Here is a 19,007-nt window from a genome sequence, read left to right as displayed (position 1 = left end):
AGAGTTCACAGCCAAGGCTGACCACAAAGAGAACCTTTTGAAAATCCTCCAGAGAAGATGTCCTGAAAGCTTAGCGGCACAGAGCAGCCTCCTGGAGCCTGGAGGACACTGTCACAAGGTACTGTTAACTCTTCCCTTCCTGACGATGCTGCCTTTCACAGAATGTGGCTGCACATGTGGGTGGGGGTGCCCACGGAGGCAGAGGTTCCTTTCTTCCCCTCAGAGGAGAAACTTAATGGCCTCTGGCAAAAATGGGGTCATGAGGACAAAGTTCCTACGGTGAAGAGACATTTCTATGAATTTTTCCGGTGGGCAAAGTTCCACCGGTTTTTCACGAATGTGCTCTATGCCCTTGATTAGTACATATGGGAATGCATGGAATTCATTATTATGGCTCAGTGTCAGGATTTTGGATACCCTCGGATCTATCCGTCATTCAAAACGCTCTTCCCAGTTGTGAAACGGAAAGCAGCTCCATTTCAGTGGATTGCCAACTGCATGGGGCAAGTCCCGTTCCCGGATGAGGACCCTCTGCAGGAAGACGACCTGCTGCTTCCCAGTCCCCCTGAATCGCAGCAGGGGAAGGGCGAGATTTTTCCCGCAGCCGAAGAAGTTTTTTTCCTGCATTTTCGGGGCACGGTCAGACGGAGCCGCTTTTTCTCCCCCCTTGTTGCTCTCAGAGGCGGTTTGAGTGGGCTGCGCCGCCCCTGGCATCCCCGCCCGCAACTCCGCCGGCTCCTGCGCCTGCGGGGCCGAGCTCCGACACGCCGCTTCCCGCGGCCGTGCCGGAGTTGCTGGGCAACGCACTCGGCGACAACAGCGACCCGGCGCCGCCCCCGCCGCCTCCCGTGCGGACTCCGCCGCCTTCTCTGACTGCGCTTCCGTGGCCGACCCCAGAGCCAGGGGCAGGAGATGCTGCCGACCCCGTGCCGCCCCCGCCGGCCCTTCCCGCAGGGGCAGAGCGCGCGCCTGCGCTGCCGCTCCTGGAGCCGAGCCACACAACGGCGGCGTTTTCCCGCGCACCCCTGCTGCCCACGCCGCCCGCCCCGCCAGTTCTGCCGCCTTCGGGGACTCCGTCCTCCGTGTCTGCGTCAGAGGCTGCCCTGGAACCGGCGGCATGTCCGAGCTCGGACCGTCCCGGGCCGTTTGCCCTTGCGGCAGCGGCTCCAGCAGCCGGCCTCTCATTCCGTGGAGGAGGCGCGGCTCGGCAGCTGAGTGCGGACGCGGCCCGGCTGCCGGCTTTCAAGCTCAGCGTTCTTGGCGGGTTGGGGGTGTTTGATCGGTGGTTTCCCTTTCAGGGTGCAAATCTCTCTGCCGCTCCTCGCGTGCCCCAGCGGCGAGGGGGAGGGGGCTCCCGAAAGTTCTGCCTTTGGTCCCCAGCCCAGAGGGGGTGGGGGTGGTACCGGGAGGCAGATGGGAGGAACACATTTTGCATTTCATTGCAGAGGAAGAGGGAACGGCAGAAACCCATCATTGCTTGCTTGCTGTGGGGAAAAATTCCCAGACCCGAGATGAAGATTCTCGGGGCAGCTTCAATTCCCCACTGCTGGCATGCCTCGGTGGGTTTGGGGGCAGGAAGCGTTTGGTCACTCATGCTGCGATTGCACTGGCGGCAGGGTGCTGGTCTGTGACAAGGCAGAGCCCGCCTGGCGGGCTGGGCCTGGGCTGTTTGGCTCGGTTCCCTGGGCCAGGGCCACCGCCCGGCCTCCTGTTGGGTTTGGGGGCTTCGATTCCCCCGTCAGAACCTGGGCCGCTATTTTGTGGGCCAGGTCTGAGGTTCCTGATCCATCCAAGAGGGCCAGGGTCCCCCAGGGCCTCTCAGGCTGTCTGCTGCTGCTGCTCTTTCAGAAAAAAAAAAAAAATTAAATAAAAAGTATTGAAAGAGATGGCAGCAGCTCAAAAGCATTGAAGAGCCAAAAATTAGCTTCAGCCCAAGATGTTCAATAAAGGGCTGCGGCCAAGACATTCCAGAAATTCTCAAAAAATTTGTTTGAAATTGTTTGATGACTGTCAGTGGATTTTTGATAACAATTGATGGATTTTTCTGTAGCGTTTGGATTTTCTTTGCATTGTTTTTGCATTTTCTTATTTTGTAAGATTGTTTTGGTGATATGATAGAATTTTATGTTCTACATTCCACACCAGCACTTGATTGAGGCTTTGATTGGCAACAAATAACCTGTCAAGTGTTTGTTCTTTCTTCTGCATGAGCCCAGCAGAGAAAATTACAAACACTTTTCTTTTTAATTTAACTAAATAAAAAAAGGTGACATGTCGCAGACATCTTTTGTGAAAATCCTTTCCTTAGGATTTTTTTTCCTTCTGAGAAGCTGAGGCCTCAGAAACAAAATGTAACCAATGGTTATCTGCTGCTGTGGAATGCATCAGGTGGATTTTTGATTGGCCCATCTTGGATGTTTACAATTAATGGCCAATCAAGGCCGAGCTATCTCAGAGTCCAAGAGAGCTGCATTTTGTTATCATTCTTTTCATTCTATTCTTAGCTAGCCTTCTGAGAGGAAACCTTTCTTTCTATTCTTTTAAGTTAGTTATAATGTAATATATATATAATAAAATAATAAATCAAGATTTCTGAACGTGGAGTCAATATTCTCGTCTCTTCCCTCACCTGAAGACCCCTGTGACCGCTGTCACAGAGGGTCCTGATGTCTGAGGGTGGGGTCCTGAGGGGGGGTCCCAGTGCATGAGGACAATGAAATTTGGGGTTCCCGGTGCTCAGGGGGGTCCCAGTGGGTGCCCAAGGGCGGTGTGTGACACAGAGAGAGACCCCGGTGACACCAGGGACCCGCACACGGGGGCTGGGCCAGTCCTGGTGACACTCGGGGGGCTCTTGGTGGCACAAGGACCCCCCAGGTTCTCCTGCATGAGGTCCTGGTGACACGAGAAGCTGGTGGCACTCGAAGGGCTCTTGGGGACATGCAGCGCTGTGGCACTGTCATGGTTTAGCCCTGGCACAGAGCCAGTGCCCCCATGAGAATACCCTCTCCCTGGTGTCTGCTGTGAGATGTGACCAGGAATAAGCAAAGCAGGCTCCTGCTTAGAACTAAAGAAAACTTTATTAACTAAACTACAAGAAAAGAAGAAAGAAAAAAAAAAAACATAAGGGAAAAAAATTTAAAACCTTACAAAAGCACTTTCCTCCTCCCCCCCACCAAATTTCCCAATGCAATACATTCCCCCAAAATCACCGACTCTCAGTCCGGCACCACCCTTTAGAATACTCAATCTTCAGTTCATCAAGAGAAGAGGAGTCCTTCTTGCACCATAGGCTTCCCCTGGAAAGACGCTGAAACCTCGTGTGCTTCCAGGTCACTCAGCACCGCCCGGAAAATCCTTTGCCATCGTGACATCTTCCTTCCATGCCCAGTGGTCTCACCACCATCTCCAAAAAGGCACAGTCTCTCCTTCGGGACATCTGTCCCCCCCATTTTTTCACCCCCTGGAGCCGAGGGATCCCCACACTGAACCCTCCCGGTTCTGAGGCACTCCCTCCCCCTAAATGCAGTCTCTGTGTCACAGGAAAAAAACTGGTTCAGTCTATGGCCACACAGGAAAAGTCCAGCCAGAAGGCCACTCCATCATCTCTCCCCCCACTCAGCCAGTCTTCTCCACTTCCTGCGGGCCTATCTTTTCTTATCTTATCTCTTATCTCTCTTCTCATTCAGCTCCAGGAGGATCAGCATTTTGCAAGGTCTCAATCATGCAAGAAAAGGGTCCAAAATTTCAGTCTCTGCCTGTCCCAGAGCTCTGGAATTCCCAGCCTGCTCTGGCTGGGCACCCCCCCCCCGCCTTCTCCTCCTGGGCCAGCACCGCTATCCGCTATCCAATTCAGATGCCGGCTCGCTCTCTCTCTCTCTCTTCCCTGGGGGGAGCTGCCTGATGTCTCTTCCTCTTGGTGCTCCTCCATCCTTCCATCCTTGGGCTGGGCCTACCGGCAGCTGGGACAGGGGGAGAGATCCAAAGCCTTTCCCGACTCCAAAGCCTTTCCCGATGGAAGTCCAAAGAGAGCTTGCCAGGGGTGCAGCTCTGGTTTTTAACCCCTGTTTTTCTCAGAGGTGGATCCTAAAATCTGAGCACCCATTGGCCTGATGGTAGTGACCACAGCATCCCAAAAATCCCATTTCCGGTCCAACCACCACAGGCACTCAAGGAGCTGGTGGCACTCAACTGTCCACAAGTCTCTCCAGTGACATCACTGCACCAATGACATCACAGTGGTGACATCACTGTCCCCGCAGCAGCCTCGGGATGTCCTTGATGGCTTTTTGGCACCGCTTGGCCACTGCGTGGCTGCCGGGGCCACCCGGGCCACCGGGGCCACCTGGGCCAGCATAGGGACTCAAGAGGAGGTTGTGGATATCCCACAGTGTCGGCAGCAGGTGATGTGAGGCCAGGCGGGCGCTGCCCTCCCACAGACGCTCAAACTCAGCTACATCGGCCACCAAGGCCTCAAGGATATTGGGGGACATCTGCTCTGGCCACTTCAGGGTGTCCTCAATCTCCTCGAGCTGGGTCTGCATGTCCCAGGTGAACTCCATGGCTTTGTCACATGCGTCCACCAAACGCTTCAGCGGCGCCAGGGCCACCACTGCCCAATGTCCCCTCCAGGTGGCCGCCCTCGCCCGGCTGGTGGCCACCACGGCCTCATCCATGGCCTCGCTGGTAGCTTCCTCTTCCTCACTGGTGGCCGCTGCCACCTGAGCATCGTGCGTGGCCCCTGCCGAGGCCCCCTCGACCCTGTCCAGGGTCACCGGCAGCCACCAGGGTGTGGCCTCCAGGCTGTCCCCAGGTTGTCCCCTCTCCCTGAAGGTGGCCTTTAACCACAGGTGCTTGGCCCAGGAGGGGGTCGCGTCCCAGCAGGTCTTGCGCAGCTCATCTGCCTCCTCCTGCAGCCGGTCCCATCTCTCCCTGAGCGCGGCCACCAACTCCTGCCAGGCCTTGGCCGCGGCTCTCACATCGGCCCAGTTGGTCCCAGGGGTGGCCCAGAGGGCGGCCAGGGCCTGGCCCAGGGAGGAGACACCACGGTGGCCCATGGAGGTGACATCGCCGTGGTCCAGGGTCTCACGGAGGCTCTGGGTGAATCTCCTCAGGGCCGCGGGCAGGAACTTTGGCGACACGCGCTGCCGTACGTCCCTGTGTGACCCGGTCACGGTGGCCGCCACCTTGCCCAGGGTGGCCACGACGGACACCAGCGCCTTCAGCAACTGGGATGGGGACAGGGGACGTGTCAGGGGCCTCGAGGCACACTCGTGGCCGCCTGCAGGGGCCCCTGTGCCCTCTCGGGGTCCCCTCTGTCCCTCTGTCATCCCCTCGTCCCCACTGCCACCCCCGGTGTCCCCCCATGTCTCCCACTGCTCCCTCCTCCCCCGTGCCCCCTCCCCCCACCGTGCCCTTCTCTCCCCACCCCCCCGCCCCCGGTCGCACCTTCTGGTTCTGCTGGCTCATTGGTGACCCGGCGGGGACACCTTGGGGACGCTCCGGTGGCGAAGGAGCCCCGGGACAGGCGCCGGCCCCGGCCCAGAACCGGCCCCGGCAGCGGCGCTCGCGGAAATGCCCGAGCGGGATCGGGAGGCGCCGGAAAGGGCCGGGGCCAGAGGGACTTACGTCACCGTCCCGCCCATCACAAGTACCGCCCCAATCCATGGGAAGCACCAGATTGGATTCGGGAGCTTTTTAGGCTGAATCCCAGGGGGTTTAGGCTCCATCCCGCCATTTCCAGGCGGATTAAATCCGCCGTTCCCGGCTGGATTAATGAGGGAACGTGGAGTGCTCTGAGGAGCGGGCGGAACTTCCCTCAACCAAGATGGCGGCGCTGCTTCTCTCGCGAGACCTCTGGCGAGAAGCGGGTGGGGGCGGTTGGGAGGGGATTTGGGTGGTCCTGAGGGAGAACTGGGGGGTCCTGAGGAGATTTGGGGAGTTCTGAGGGGATGTGGAGAGTTCTGAGGGGGTTTGGGGGGTCCTGAGGGGGCGTGAGAGGGTTTAGGGAATCCTGAGGGGATCTGGTAGATCCTGAGGCGATTTAAAGGGATCTGAGGGGTGATTGGGGGGGTCCTGAGAGAGAACTGGGGGCGCTGAGGGGATGTGAGGGGGTTTGGGGTTCGTGAGGGAGAACTGGGGGTTCTGAGAGAGAATTGGGGGTATCTGAGTGTTATGAATAAGAAGCTTGACTAGGCAAATATTCAAGCAGCAATCAATTTAGTAATTAATATCATAAAGTATGAGCAATACAGCGCTGGGTACAGTGGGGGAAGTTTTCCCTCCAACTGCACACCAATAGTTGAGGGTTACAGGTATTTATAGGGGTACTCATAAGCTTTCTCATCAGTTTCTATTCCAATTTTTACTCATCAGCAGTTTCTATTCCAAATTTTTACGTCACAATTCTACACACTATTGTGATTTAGTTTTTCTCAGGATGTATCCCAAAAGGATTATCCCCAGATGGTGGTGGTACAGTTTCTGAAAGAAGAAAGACGAATCCCATATGGTGAAGTCCAGCTCCCCAGGTGTGGGTCCACCCTTTAATTGCAAAGACTATAAATCTCCTAACAGTGATGTCCAGCTTCCCTTGGTCGAAACTATAAATCCTTCAGTTGATGTTCATCTTCCTTTCTCAAGCTGTTTTTCTCTGCTTTATTAAGGTGTGAGATAAGCATGTTTTCTTTATATATATTCCAAAGCTATAGTTTCAAGGATACAAGCAATATTCTAAAATTATACTTCAAAAGTTTATTTATGCAGAACTCTTTGAGGATTAACTACAATCAAAAATCAACATCCTTAACGCTTAAATTCCAATGCTCTTAAATCAACCAAGGTTAATTGCAAAAAAATGATAGGTTCAAAGGCCTTCTTCCATGCTTTACTTTCCTCAGTTATTATTAGAATTCGCAACTGTCCCATTGTCGGTCTCCACACATAGCACAATCACAAATACACACATTGCCTGTATGTACCTGACATGAAACACAGCTTTGTATTTCACACCCTGACAATGGTTGCCCCATCATAAGAATCACAGAATTTGCATCTCCAAGCTCCCACCTGAGGTTTCCACCTGCACTTACATCCCAGGCCTGTTTTGCTACATCTGGACCAAAACCTATTAAAAAGGGCTCAAGTTCCATTCTGGTGTTGCCACTTCCACTGATAGTCACGGACTACATGTGTCCTACTTGTGGAATTATCTCGGGGGCAGTTAAAAAATAAGGCGTCAAAAAACGTATCCTTCGCCCCTGCTTTCAGCCTTCAAAATCCTTTTGGTAATTATGGAAGAAAGACCTTACCCAGCTACCATTAGTGAGCTTAACATGTGTTTGATTCCATCTGCCTTGATATCTGGAACAATCATAAGGAGAGCAGCTGGGGGTCCAACAATCTAAACCTAAAGTCTAGTCACAAACGCTTTTTCACCACATATATGTTTCCTATTCTATTTTGGACAATAAATGCCTCTTTCAGAAGAATGAAGCTGCCATGGGCTTCCTTCTGCATCCCAAAATCCTGTTCCATTACGGACCTCACTCAGGATACTGACCCACCATTTAGGCTCGACTGGGCTGGTCACCCATGGCCAGCAGACCCTCTGCAGACCCAACAATTGCTAAGGTTAAAGGTTCTTGCTGCTTCTTCTCCCAAGGTTAAAAATTATTTTCCCACTTTTGTCCCCAACCTAACTGACAATATAAGTGTAAGATTATAAAGAGAAACATTCTAAATGTGTAGTCTAATCTCCTAACCGAATTTTCACTTTCACGTTGTCTTCCACACCACCTGTGGTAAGAGAAGGCACAGAAACAACTTAACATAAAAACAACCAATGACGGTGAGGATTGGCCCCCAGTGACTGGAGATGGGAGAGGAGGGATGCCCACACAAACTGTTTCAGCAGGCAGCCTGTCGGGAGGCACACAGGGCTTCCCCCGATGTTGCCGCAGTGGCTGCTGCTCCATTCCGCCCCTGCGGAGTGTCGGTCGCGGCTTCCCATCCTTCTCCTCCAGCTGAGATGTCCAAACCTCCGGGGCCACAGTGACCTTGACCTGAGTGTGATGGATCCACCCGTGTTCAGCTGCCTTGACGGCTGTTTCTGTGGTCAGCAACGCTTGGAAAGGTCCACGCCACTTCACCACCAGGGTGCTTCTTTCCACTCTTTAACTGGGACCCAATCTCCCGGCTGGATGTTGTGAACAGCAAAGTCCAAAGGCAGGGTCTGTGCCAGCTGAGCTTCCTGTCGAACAGATTTCACAAGAGACAGTATCCTGGCCACATATTGTTTCAAATATACATCACTTATCTCTATCCCCCCACTAGGCTGAGAATCACAAGGGTAAGGAATTCCAGACATTAATTCAAAGGGAGATAATTGAATATCTCCCCTGGGTCTGGCCCTTATTCTTGCCAAAACCAGTGGCGAGGGCCGTACCCATGGCATCTTAGTTTCTATCACCAGTTTCAGGAGGTGTTTCTTTATCTCTCCATTCATCCTCTCAACCTACCCGAACTCTAGGGGTGCCAGGAGGTTCCATTGTATCCTTAAAGCAGTCATAACTGCTTGAAGAATTTTTCCTGTAAAATGAGTTCCCCTATCTGAGTCTATTGCTTCCATAATCCCATATCTTGGAATTATTTGTTCCAAAAATACTTTAATAACTGATGCTGTAGTTGCTGAAATGGCTGGAAATGCTTCCGGCCACCCTGTTAACTGACACACTATTACCAGAAGATATTTGAACCTTGCCACTCCAGGCATTTCAGTAAAATCCACCTGGCATCTCTGTAAGGGACATACAGCCCAAGACGTCCCTCCCCTGGCAAGTTTCTTTGTAACTCTGTTATTTGTTTTAGCACAAATCAAACAACCTGCAATAGCTTGCTTTAGCCAGAATAAAAAGACCCACAGCAGCACACGTTTTGAGGAAGGCTTCTGCCAGTCCTCGGGAGCCCCAGTGACTCTCTTCATGAAGTTGTTTTAACAATTGCAGGGCCAGAGCTTTTGGTATCCACTGCTTACCATCCTTTGTAAACCAATTATCCTCTCCTTCCTCTGCCCCACTCTTTTAAATTATCTCAAATTCCTCTGGTGGAAAAGACAGTTTCTCTGGCAGTGGTGCAGTTACTGGGAGCAAAGGGAGCATCTTAGATGATTGGCAACAATGCAGCTTTCCCAGCTTCTTCATCAGCTCGTCGGTTTCCTATTACCTCTTCTGAGCACCCTGCCCTATGCCACTTGATGTGTATTATTGCTAACTTTTTTGGTAAGTTCACCTCCTCCAAAAGGTGAGAGATTAAGTTCTCAAGAGATAATGTCGTTCCCCTGCAGCTTAATAAACCTCTTTCTTCCCATAATTTTCCAAATGCATGTATCACCCTGTTATCTTTGCCCAATTATCCCATAACAAAAATTCCCAAACAATGTTTGGGTAGCAGCAATTTTAATTGAATAGTTTAGAAAATATATAAGATTGGATACACTTGAAATATTGACAATATAATTTGGTTAAAAATAAGGGATAATTTGGTTCCGATAATAACGCATAAGCAAAACAAAAATAACCGCAAGGGGTACAGAGTGCAGGATTCTGGGACCCTTGCCACCTCACGTAGGAGCTTGCCAGGTGAAAATTCCCCCTTTTGTGCCATATGTCAATGCCACCACCTCCCATATTCGAATCATCACACTTCTACCTCCACCCTCATCACGACCTTTACCGCGCATGCTCCACCACTCGGTTTGGTGGTCACACCCGTCTTTGGGGGTCGTCACTGATGAAGGCCTCTCCTCTTCCTCGATGTCCTTTAATTCACCGTTGGGCTCACATGTGCACCAAGCCAGTACAATTTGAGCCAAAATTAACATAATATTATATTTAAGCATCAAAGCAATAAATCTCTTATAGAGGGCATTTTCCTGGGACCCAACCAGATTTTCCTTTCTTTCTGTTAATTTTTAGTGACTATTATCTCTTGCTTTTTCTTGCCTTGAACATCTGCAGGAAAGGGGGGCGGGGAATGGAACCCCTCCTCTGCCTTTGTTGACATTACATCTTTTAACTGTTTTATTATTGCCAAATATTAATTACTGTACCAATATTGATTACTGTTTCAATTTTGTCAGCACAAATCGCATCTATTTACCATATTTCTCACTATCCTGCTCTGAGTTTTTTGAGTTTTCTGCCAGAAATCTCTCCCCTCCCCCACTCATCCACAGGGGTTTGGGGTGGTTTTTCCTTTTTGGGGGAAATCAAAACGATGCACTGATCCTCCTCATTAGGGACAGGAGAAGTGAGGCTCCAGGGCTTCCCGCTGAGCCGGAGCCACCGGAGCCGCAGTGCCGGGAAATCTGTGGCGGGAGGTGCGGAGAAGTTTGTTTGTGTTTTCACCTCAATCCTCGGGCCCGGGCCCGTTCCAGGGCTGTTCCTCAGCTCCGGCTCTGCCCTCACGCAGCCCGGGGGGCCCTGAGAGCGCGGGGCGGGCTGTGCCGTGTGCAGAGCCCGCCCCTGGCTGGGATTGGGCGATGGTGCCGTCAGTCGTGTTTGTGGCGCACTGATTGGTGGGAGCGGGGCGGAGCAGGGTCTCGGTGGCGGGCTGAGGGCGGCCGTGGCTGGGCAGCGGCGCCATTGTCGGAGCGTGTGTGCGGTGCCGTGAGCGGCGGCAGCGGCCGGAGCGCGGTGAGGCGGCGGCGGAGCTCGGAGGCGGCCGCAGCGCAGGTGGGAGCCGCGCTGGGTTGTGCGGGGGCTCGGGGCTGGCTGCGGGCCTCGGGGGCGGCAGGCGGCTCGGGCGGGTTCGTTGTGCCGTGTCCGGCCCGTTTTGCCGCTGGCATGAGGGCGCTGCGGGAGCGGCTGCCCGCGGTCTCCTTGCGGCCGCTGCCTCGGCAGGAGCCGCTGGCGGAGCAGCGCTGGCTCGGCCCGGTTGCTGTGGCTGGGACAGAGGGGGCTGCCCCGTGCCCGGGGCTGTGCGGGGAAATTGCCGTGGCCGGAGGTTTCTGTGCGCAGAGGAGACAGAGGAGTCCTGTAAAAGTGACTTTATTGCTGAGCAGAGGGAGAGGCCGTGGGGCATTTGCCGTGCGCTCTGTGCCGTTGTTGTAGTTCGCAGTCTCCTTTTTATCCTCATTTTCCCGGCCTCATCTCCCTCTCCCTTTGCGCACTGGCTGAGGTACTTGGAAGGTTCAGATCTTCCCATCTGCCAGCTGCATGTCCTCGTTAATGTGCACCCTCACTTTTGTAAAACAGCCGATATTCATGGCTCTGTTAAGTCATTACTCTCTTGGAAGTTCAGGAATTCAGCGAGACTTTGAGCAGCAGTCGATGTTATTAAGTAAGAGTTTTTGAGACTGGTGGTTTCTGTCTTCCTTATCTACGAGTCCCTGACCCAATATCCGGGAATATTCACTCAGGTGTTTGTTTTTTTTTTTTTCTTTTTTTGTTCTTTTTTGGGGTTTTTTTTGTTTTTTTGTTTTTTTTCCTTACTGAGTCTTCTTTGGTTTTGCGATTATTCTCAATGCCCTCATTCCCTGTCCTTCTGTACCCGTTTCTGGATCAGGGGGCCTGGCTGCCACCTGCATCCCCTCTCTCCGCTGCCAAATGAGCTGCACTCTCAAGGTGTGGAGCATGGTAAAAAGATGAGAGTTGGTGCAGCACATCAGAGGAGAAACAGCATTCGTTTAACCCATGGTCTGCCAGGGAGCCACAAAACCGTATCCCATTCCCATCCTTTCCACGTTTGGACTGGTACATGAGCTGCTTTCTTGTTTGCTTTGCTATCTGTTTCATCACATTTCCTTTGTCATCTATTTGCCAACAGCAGTTTGTGTCATTTAATTTTCCACAATCCTCCTCCTTTTTCTGCTAACAGATGATCTGATCCCATCCCATGGTTAAGTGTTGTGTTCCTCATTTCAGTGGATTGGTCAGCAGGAAGGTCAGGAGCTGCAGCTGTCTGGTTGGTTATTGCGAGGCCAGCTTGTAATCTAATGATGCCATTGAAATGAGAAATGGGTTCTGTGGCTGCTGATATGAACTGGTTTCGGTTCACAGGGGCTGGTCTATGGTGTTGTAGGATTTGTTCTGCTGGCCATTCATCTTTTCTCCATTTTTGGCTGCTCTCTCCAGCCAGGGCTGCAGAAAAGCTGAGTGCTTTTCTCTAATTCAGTCATCAAATCCTTGGATTCCCAACTGATTTCCCTGAATTTTAGGTAGCAAAATAATCCCCAGTGCTGTAATATACCCTACATAACACAGACAGTGACAGCACATATTGGAGTGGGCAGAGGGATGATTCCCCCCATTTGTTTATAGTGAAGTTTTCACAACATTCTCCTTTTGCTGTTTCCCTTTGCAGCTTCATCCGTTTCTGTTGCAGGGTCAGATATCCTCCCCCTGGGCTCTGCCTTGAGCTGTGCAAATTCCATCAGTGCCAGCAGGCAGAGCTTGGGGTGAGGGGCAGAGGGAATCAGCCCAATTCCTGCCCCGGGTAAGAGACCCAGGTGCATTGTCCACACTTTGCCCAGCAGTGTTCATTTGCATTTCTAAAGCTCCTCTGGAGGCTGCCTGGAATGGAGCTTCTCTTCCAGGGCAGCCATCTGGTGAGTCACATGTGGACCCCTCAGAATCTGCTGTGTTTTAAAAAAAAGTATTAACTATTTACGAGTTCAAAGTATTATGGTTAAAGCTCTTCAATTTTGCAAAATAGAACATCAAGGCGAACATGGACAGACCCAGTCCAAAAATTGATTCTCACACTTCTGTCCCAAACCTACCTGACAATATAAACTGGGAATATTATGTAAAATTTTTCTCGTGTTGTAGTTTTGTTACTGAAAGAATCTCTTTAGTGTTAGAGAGCCAAGGTATTCCTTGGTTCCGGCCATGATGTGCAACAGAAATAATTTCTTTCACAAACAGCCCAGCTGTGCAGAGAAAATCATTCCATGCCATGTGAGCTTTACTTGATTTTTCCTAAACTTTATGTAGTCTGAACCAATCTAAATCCACTACTTTAATGTTCTTTGCTTCCAAGTTGTGTAAGTTTTTCGTGTTTGGTTTCCTGTTGGACCCGGATTTCTTTGACTCTGATGTGAATTCGGTCCACACTCCTGCATTTCCTTCTCGGCCTTTTCCAGCCCAGGTGTCTCCAGCTCTGCCGGGGGCAGTGTCTGGGGTAGCTGTTGGTTGCTGTTTGCTGCTGGGCAGTGTTGATGTTTTGTTGCTGGTCGTTATCTCTGTGGGTGTCTTTTGGGCTGTTCCCAGTCTGTTGGGATGTTAAACTCATCTCCATTGAGTGGTGTAACACCCCTAAAAAAAACTTTTTAAAATTCCTTTCCCCAAGGCAAACCTTTGAGTAGAGAAACCTTTCTGAGCAGAGAAATAAGATAGAAAAAAACCAAATCGGTACATTTTGCAGCAGTGCAATGGCAGGCAGCCCAGAGTGTGGGTGTCAGTGAGCCCCAGAGTGGAATTGTGCCGTGGTGTTCCCCAGCAGCTGTGGCAGTGCAGGCCCAGCCGGCGCTGAAGCTGCAGCAGTGGCAGCAAGGCTTGGCCCCAGTGGCTGGAGCTGGCAGAGGAGGGTGGCCAGGATTGCAGAGGATTCCCGGCGAGGATCTGTGGGCAGGCGCAGGGGCTTGGCCCGCTGTGGAGCCCTGGCTGCTGCTGCGTTGCCTTCAGGGCAGGCTCAGGGGCGGCCTCCCATCCTCCTGCTGCGGGCGGGAAGTGCAAATCTCCGGGGCTTCAGAGCCCTTGAGGCCAGGCTGAGGGGTCCCCCCGTGTTGAGCTGTGCTGGCGGCTGTTTCTGGCCTCAGAGACACTTGGCATGGGCCCCTTGGCCACCAGTGGTGCTGCTTTGCACTCCTTGGGCAGGAGCCGATGTCCTGGCTGGGTGTTGGCAGCAGCAAAGTGCCAAGGCAGGCTCAGTGCCAGCCCAGCTTCCTGTGAGAGAATGTGCCTTGATATCTGCTCCAGTGGTTGCTGAAGCAGTGAGAATTGCTTTTGCCCCCCTGTTAGGTGCCATGGTGTCAGCAGAAGATATTGAAGCCTTCCTGCTCAGGGCATTTCAGTGCCAGGCTCTCACAAGCACCCACAGCTGCGCGGGTTGAGCTGAGCATGGGGCGGTGACCTGCGCTGTGTCTGATTCCCCTTCCTTAATAACAGCCTGTCTTGTAGCTCTTCTCCCTTCTGTTGCCCTTGCAGATCCATCCACAAACACGTTTTCTTCCTCAGGCCAGGGAATGTCCCATCATCAATCTCTCCCAGCCTGGGTCTGGAGCTCTGTCCCTTGAGTGCAGTCCTGGGTTCCTTGCCAGCCCCTCTCCAGGCTGTTCACACAGGAGGCTGGGTTAAACCCTTGCCCTGTCCTCAGTTCTAAATCCTCCTGCACCATTGAACAAGTTTCATACTGTAATAACCGAGCCCTGCTCATCCATTTAGAGGCTCTTTTGGTTGGCAAAGCTTTACCTGGATGCCAGACTTGAACTATATGAGATCTGCCTGTGGTCTTCAGTTTTCAGACCTGAGCTCCCATGAAAGCTCTGCTGCACAATTTGCAGACAATGAGGCCACTCTCTGGCCACTGAGTTAAACATTTTAACACAAGCATTCCTTTGGCAAGACCGTGTTTTAACATCCACTTATAATTCAAATTCTTTTTCCCTGTTTGGAAGGGCTAGGCCACCTGCTTTAGTTAATCTTCATTTTAACCTTTGAAAATTCTGTGTTTCCTCCTCCTGTCCATCCATCCAGTTTGTTGACTGGCAGGATAGGAGTGTTGTAGGGAGACACCCCTGGCTCCAAAAGCCCTGCCTTTAACAGGGAATCAATACAGGGCTGTGAGCCCTTCCTTGCCTGTCTTGGAACTGGGTATTGCTTGTCCTGGTTGCTTTAAAGGAATTTGTAGAGGCTCCATATCTAATTTTCCCTATTTCCCTGGGGCTGCCCACACTTCTGGGTTCACTTCAGCATGGGCCTTGTCAGACATTTGACACAGAGGTACAACAGAACGGGCCTCTCAATGAACTTTTATAAAATTAATTTGCGTTCCAAGCTTAGTGATCAAATCCCTTCCCAGTAAATCATGATAACAATTAGGAGCAAATAAAAATTTATGCAATTTAAACCCATCTCCCGCATGTTCTAACAGTGGTTGAATAAAACCACACATCCTTCCCACTTATCCCATGATTAATCAAAGACATTTTTGCCATTTTCTCCACCTGGGGTCTGAGATTCAGAGTGGATTGAGAGGCCCCTGTGTCCATCAGGAAATGCGTCCTCTCAATGCAGACCCACCCTGAATGTTCTCAAGGGCTCCAGTGTGGAGGGTCCCTGGTGTGATGGGAGCTGTGACAGCCCTGCCAATCCATGTCCATCAAGGGGTGGACTTGCTGGTCCTGAGGGTGCTGCTGTCTGTGCTTGCAGTGTCCTTGTGCCCTGCAGCTGGAGCCCTGGTTCCTTGCCAGGGGCTGTTTGGGTGGGCTCTCCCCTGCCGAGGAGGGCAATGCCTCTGCCAGGTGCTTGTGGCCGAGCCCGTGCCCTGGGTGCTGGGGCCCCCTTGGGCCCTGGGGTTGATCCCTCAGAGGCTGTAGGAACTGTGCCCTGGCCTTTGCCTTGGCCTTTTGCTGCTCCCTTCTTGCATTCACCTGCTGTGCCTTTGTGCCCAAGTGCTGCAGGGCCTTCTTGTGCCCCTCCTGCAGCCCCCTCAGTGCCTGTGGGTGCTTGTCTTGCTTTACAAGAGAGGTGTCTGCTCGGGGAGGCAGAAAAAGTGTCTCTTGGAATGGAGAATGTAAACCGCCTCCCTCTTAATTTTTAGACTAGTGAAATCAAGGGGCTCTCAGGCAAAGATATGGGAATAGGAATACCAGCTGTTTACTAGTGTGTATAATAAAGCAAACAAAGACCAACAGCTGCGGCACTGACAGCAAACAGAGCCCGGACCCAGTCCCGGCCTTTGGGCTGCGGCGCTTTGCCCTTGGGTGCAGTTCCGGGCACGGCCGGCAGGGGCGCTGGTGGGTCCCGCGGGGCGGGGCAGCGCATCCCTCCCATGGGAACCTCTCTGAACGGAAATAGAGCAATCCCTTCAGCTAACTCTTTCACCATTTTAACTTCTATAGCCTTTCTCCCGTGTTTATGGAAAGAATTTGGAGAGGGGCTGCCTTTTAACTGTGTTCCTAGTGTTTCGATTAGGTGCTTTCTGTAGAGAGAGAGAGTTTCCCTGAACAGCCGGAGCTGTGGTTACCAAGGGGATGTAACTCAGATCAGGACGGGGTCAGGGGAGGATATCCCGCCGAGGCTCGGTGGGAATGTGGGCAGGGTCTGCTGCCAGAATCGCCAGAGGGGGATCTTCCTGTGGAGCCCGAGGCGGAGCGTGGGTAGCCCCCACATGGCTGATGGCGGCTGATCCGGCAGCTGCCGGCAGAGCAAAGGCAGGTGGGAGAGCCCGGCAGCAGCGGCGGTGCCCAGCGCAGGTGGCACGGGCAGGGCAGCCGGGGATGGGATGGCTGGGACCCCCCTGGGTGCGGTGGGCGCGGTGACCTCGGAGCAGGCGGCAGGACAGAGCAACCCCCATCTTCCCCAGCATGGCCGGCAGAGCGGCCGCGGGCCAGGCAGTGGGAGCAGGGCACACAAATTGAGCGACAGCGCCGGGGCAGGTGGAGCTGCCCTGGGCAGTGAGGCCGCACCTGGGATGGAAACCGGGGCAGGCGGAGCTGAGGCGAGCAGCGAGCCGGGACTCGGGACAGGCGCCTGGGCCGCGAACGGAGGGGGCAAGACCTGCAGAGGATGCCACTCTCTTTCTGATTTTTCCTCTTGTTCTCTTCTCTTTTATTTCTCTTTGTCTTTTCTTGTTTTGTCCCCAGTGTTTCTGATACTTCAAAGATTTTTACTCTCCTAAAATCTCCTGTCTAACACATGGCATATTCTCTTTCTTCTAGATTAAATGTTTTTTTAACAAATAAATCCAGAACCTAACAAATCTGAACTTCTGCTTGGATACTTGAAATGGTCCACGAGCTAACTCACGACCTCCTAATGTTGTTTTTCTCATCAGCTTTTATTTATCCTTTGGCAAATTAAGCATCTTTCAGTTACTTGCTTTGCTACTCCAAAAATGCCAGTGCACCCATAGTTCCTTAAAAAATGATCACATAAAGCTTGAGTACTCCAGTGCGTTTTCTGATGCATGTCTTGTAATATTTTCCTAGTAAGCACATTTTATTAAGTAATTGTCTTCCATCAAGAAATTTCCATTTCCCTGATTTATCTTGTTCACTTCCTATCTTGTTTAATTCTTTTTTCTCGGCTTCCCTATACTTTGGAATTTCCAGTTTTTCCTCGTTTGGAGTTAATATTAACATACTCAGCTCCATTTTCCACTGCATCCTTAGCTTTGTGATCCACCAAATTATTTCCTCTTCTTGCTGGGGTCTTTCCCTTTTGGGTTTCCTTAACATGTACTATAGCTATCTCTTTTGGGTAATATTAATGCCTCCAAAACCTCTAAAGTAAGTTCATCATGTACTAGTCCTTTTCTTCTTGAATTAAGTAATCGTTTTCCTTTTCAAATTTTTTACAGGTATGTACTACTCTAAAGGCATACCTTGAATCAGTATATATAGTTCATTTTTTTTGTGTTAAATATTCTAGTGCTCTTTTTAAAGTATATAATTCACAAGTTTGAGCTTACTAGTTTAAGGTTAATTTCCCTTTTTCCATAGTTTGCACGTTTTTCCCATCAACTACTACATATCCTGTATTTTCTCCTTTTGCAAGAAGTTGTACCTCTGTTAGCTAACATAACTCCCAAAGGACTATTTTTTTTATTTTTTTGTCCCTTGTATCCACCTTACTGGTTTTCTGTCTCATTTTTTCAAGATCCTATCTATTCATCTTCTGCCTCTGTTTTTCCCTTTCACTAACAACCTAAATACCACTTTTCTTTCAACTACACACACGAAAATAAAAAATCTTTTTCTCACAATACTTTTAATACAATACACCTCCCTCAAAGGAAATATAGTGAAGCTGAAAATAAACAATCTGCATTACCTATACTTTCATTCATCTACATTCACTCACTTTTATTTCTCACTCACTTCCACACATTCTTTCCCACCCTCAGGACACAGAGTGGATCCCTGTTGACAGAGAATCGCGGGTCCCTGTGGCCCCCCTCACCTTGGGGTGGCCTCTGGGTCTCAGTATCTCCGGGCCTCCTGGGAGGGCCCTGACTCTGCTGCCTCCAGTGCCGTTCACCTGTAAGGCTGATTTGTGTGTCACTCACACTCTTTAGCCATGGCCCCCTTACATGCCTTGGGGAACATGGCCCGTTTGCAGGTCACCTGTACCTTATGCCACAGCCCCCACACGCCCAGGAGAACAATGGCTTATTTGTGGGTCACACACTCCTCTTTGCACAGCCCCCCCTTCCCACCCACCCGGGAAGCTGAGACTGATTTTGTGTGTGACTCACTCTCACACACAACAAGACGACAATAAGGTACCTTTTTCTTTCAAATCAGCTATTACAATTTTAGGTGTTTCTGGCCAGTTACGATGCTCTTGGATATCCCTCAACCCAGCTGTGTTGTGCAACCTCAGATACTCTTGGGTGTCGGAGTGTTGGGGGGTAGGACGGTTGGGACGGACGGAGACGAGAGAGCTCTGCAGCCAGGTCGTGGAACTTGCGGTTTATTGCAAAGGGCCTGGGTGCAGGGCCCTGCTTGGAGCTGCCAGGCACAGCTCGGAGCAGGCCCGAGAGAAGAGAGGGGTAGAGAGGATGAGAGGGTAAGAGGAGAAGAGCGTAAGAGAGTAAGGGTCCCGTTACAATACAATGAATCTTCTTCTGTGTTGAATATTCTATTTCTCACTAACCAATCTAGTACAAGATACAAATCCTAGAGCATTTACATACAGCCTATAAGAATCATTACATTACTGTACTGTGTTAAATTTTAAACCCTAAAAACTCCTCTTTGGCCCCCTTCTGCCAAGTTAGGGTCT

The 19,007-nt window shown here is 51.4% G+C and overlaps 3 protein-coding genes across 5 annotated transcripts in view; 1 reads left to right on the top strand and 2 right to left on the bottom strand.

The window, feature by feature from the left end:
• The window catches only part of LOC132085611 (class I histocompatibility antigen, F10 alpha chain-like), a 777,359-nt gene that overhangs the window by 531,144 nt on the left and 227,208 nt on the right, over positions 1-19,007 (bottom strand). The gene's annotated exons all lie outside the window — the stretch shown is intronic.
• Positions 1-19,007, top strand: part of LOC132085575 (zinc finger protein 501-like) — a 220,807-nt gene that overhangs the window by 193,469 nt on the left and 8,331 nt on the right. The gene's annotated exons all lie outside the window — the stretch shown is intronic.
• LOC132085584 (uncharacterized) lies at positions 3,959-5,792 on the bottom strand. Its single transcript, XM_059491052.1, has 2 exons — positions 5,446-5,792; positions 3,959-5,225 (listed from the first exon to the last, which is right to left on the bottom strand). The coding sequence occupies exons 1-2, from the start codon at positions 5,662-5,664 to the stop codon at positions 4,245-4,247; spliced, it is 1,200 nt and encodes a 399-aa protein (XP_059347035.1). The 5' UTR covers positions 5,665-5,792; the 3' UTR covers positions 3,959-4,244.

The sequence above is a fragment of the Ammospiza nelsoni genome, chromosome 31 (assembly GCF_027579445.1).
Source record: "Ammospiza nelsoni isolate bAmmNel1 chromosome 31, bAmmNel1.pri, whole genome shotgun sequence".
NCBI classification, from domain to species: Eukaryota; Metazoa; Chordata; class Aves; order Passeriformes; family Passerellidae; genus Ammospiza; species Ammospiza nelsoni.
Note: the sequence above shows the minus strand (reverse complement) of the source record. Positions and strands in the feature narration are given on the sequence as shown.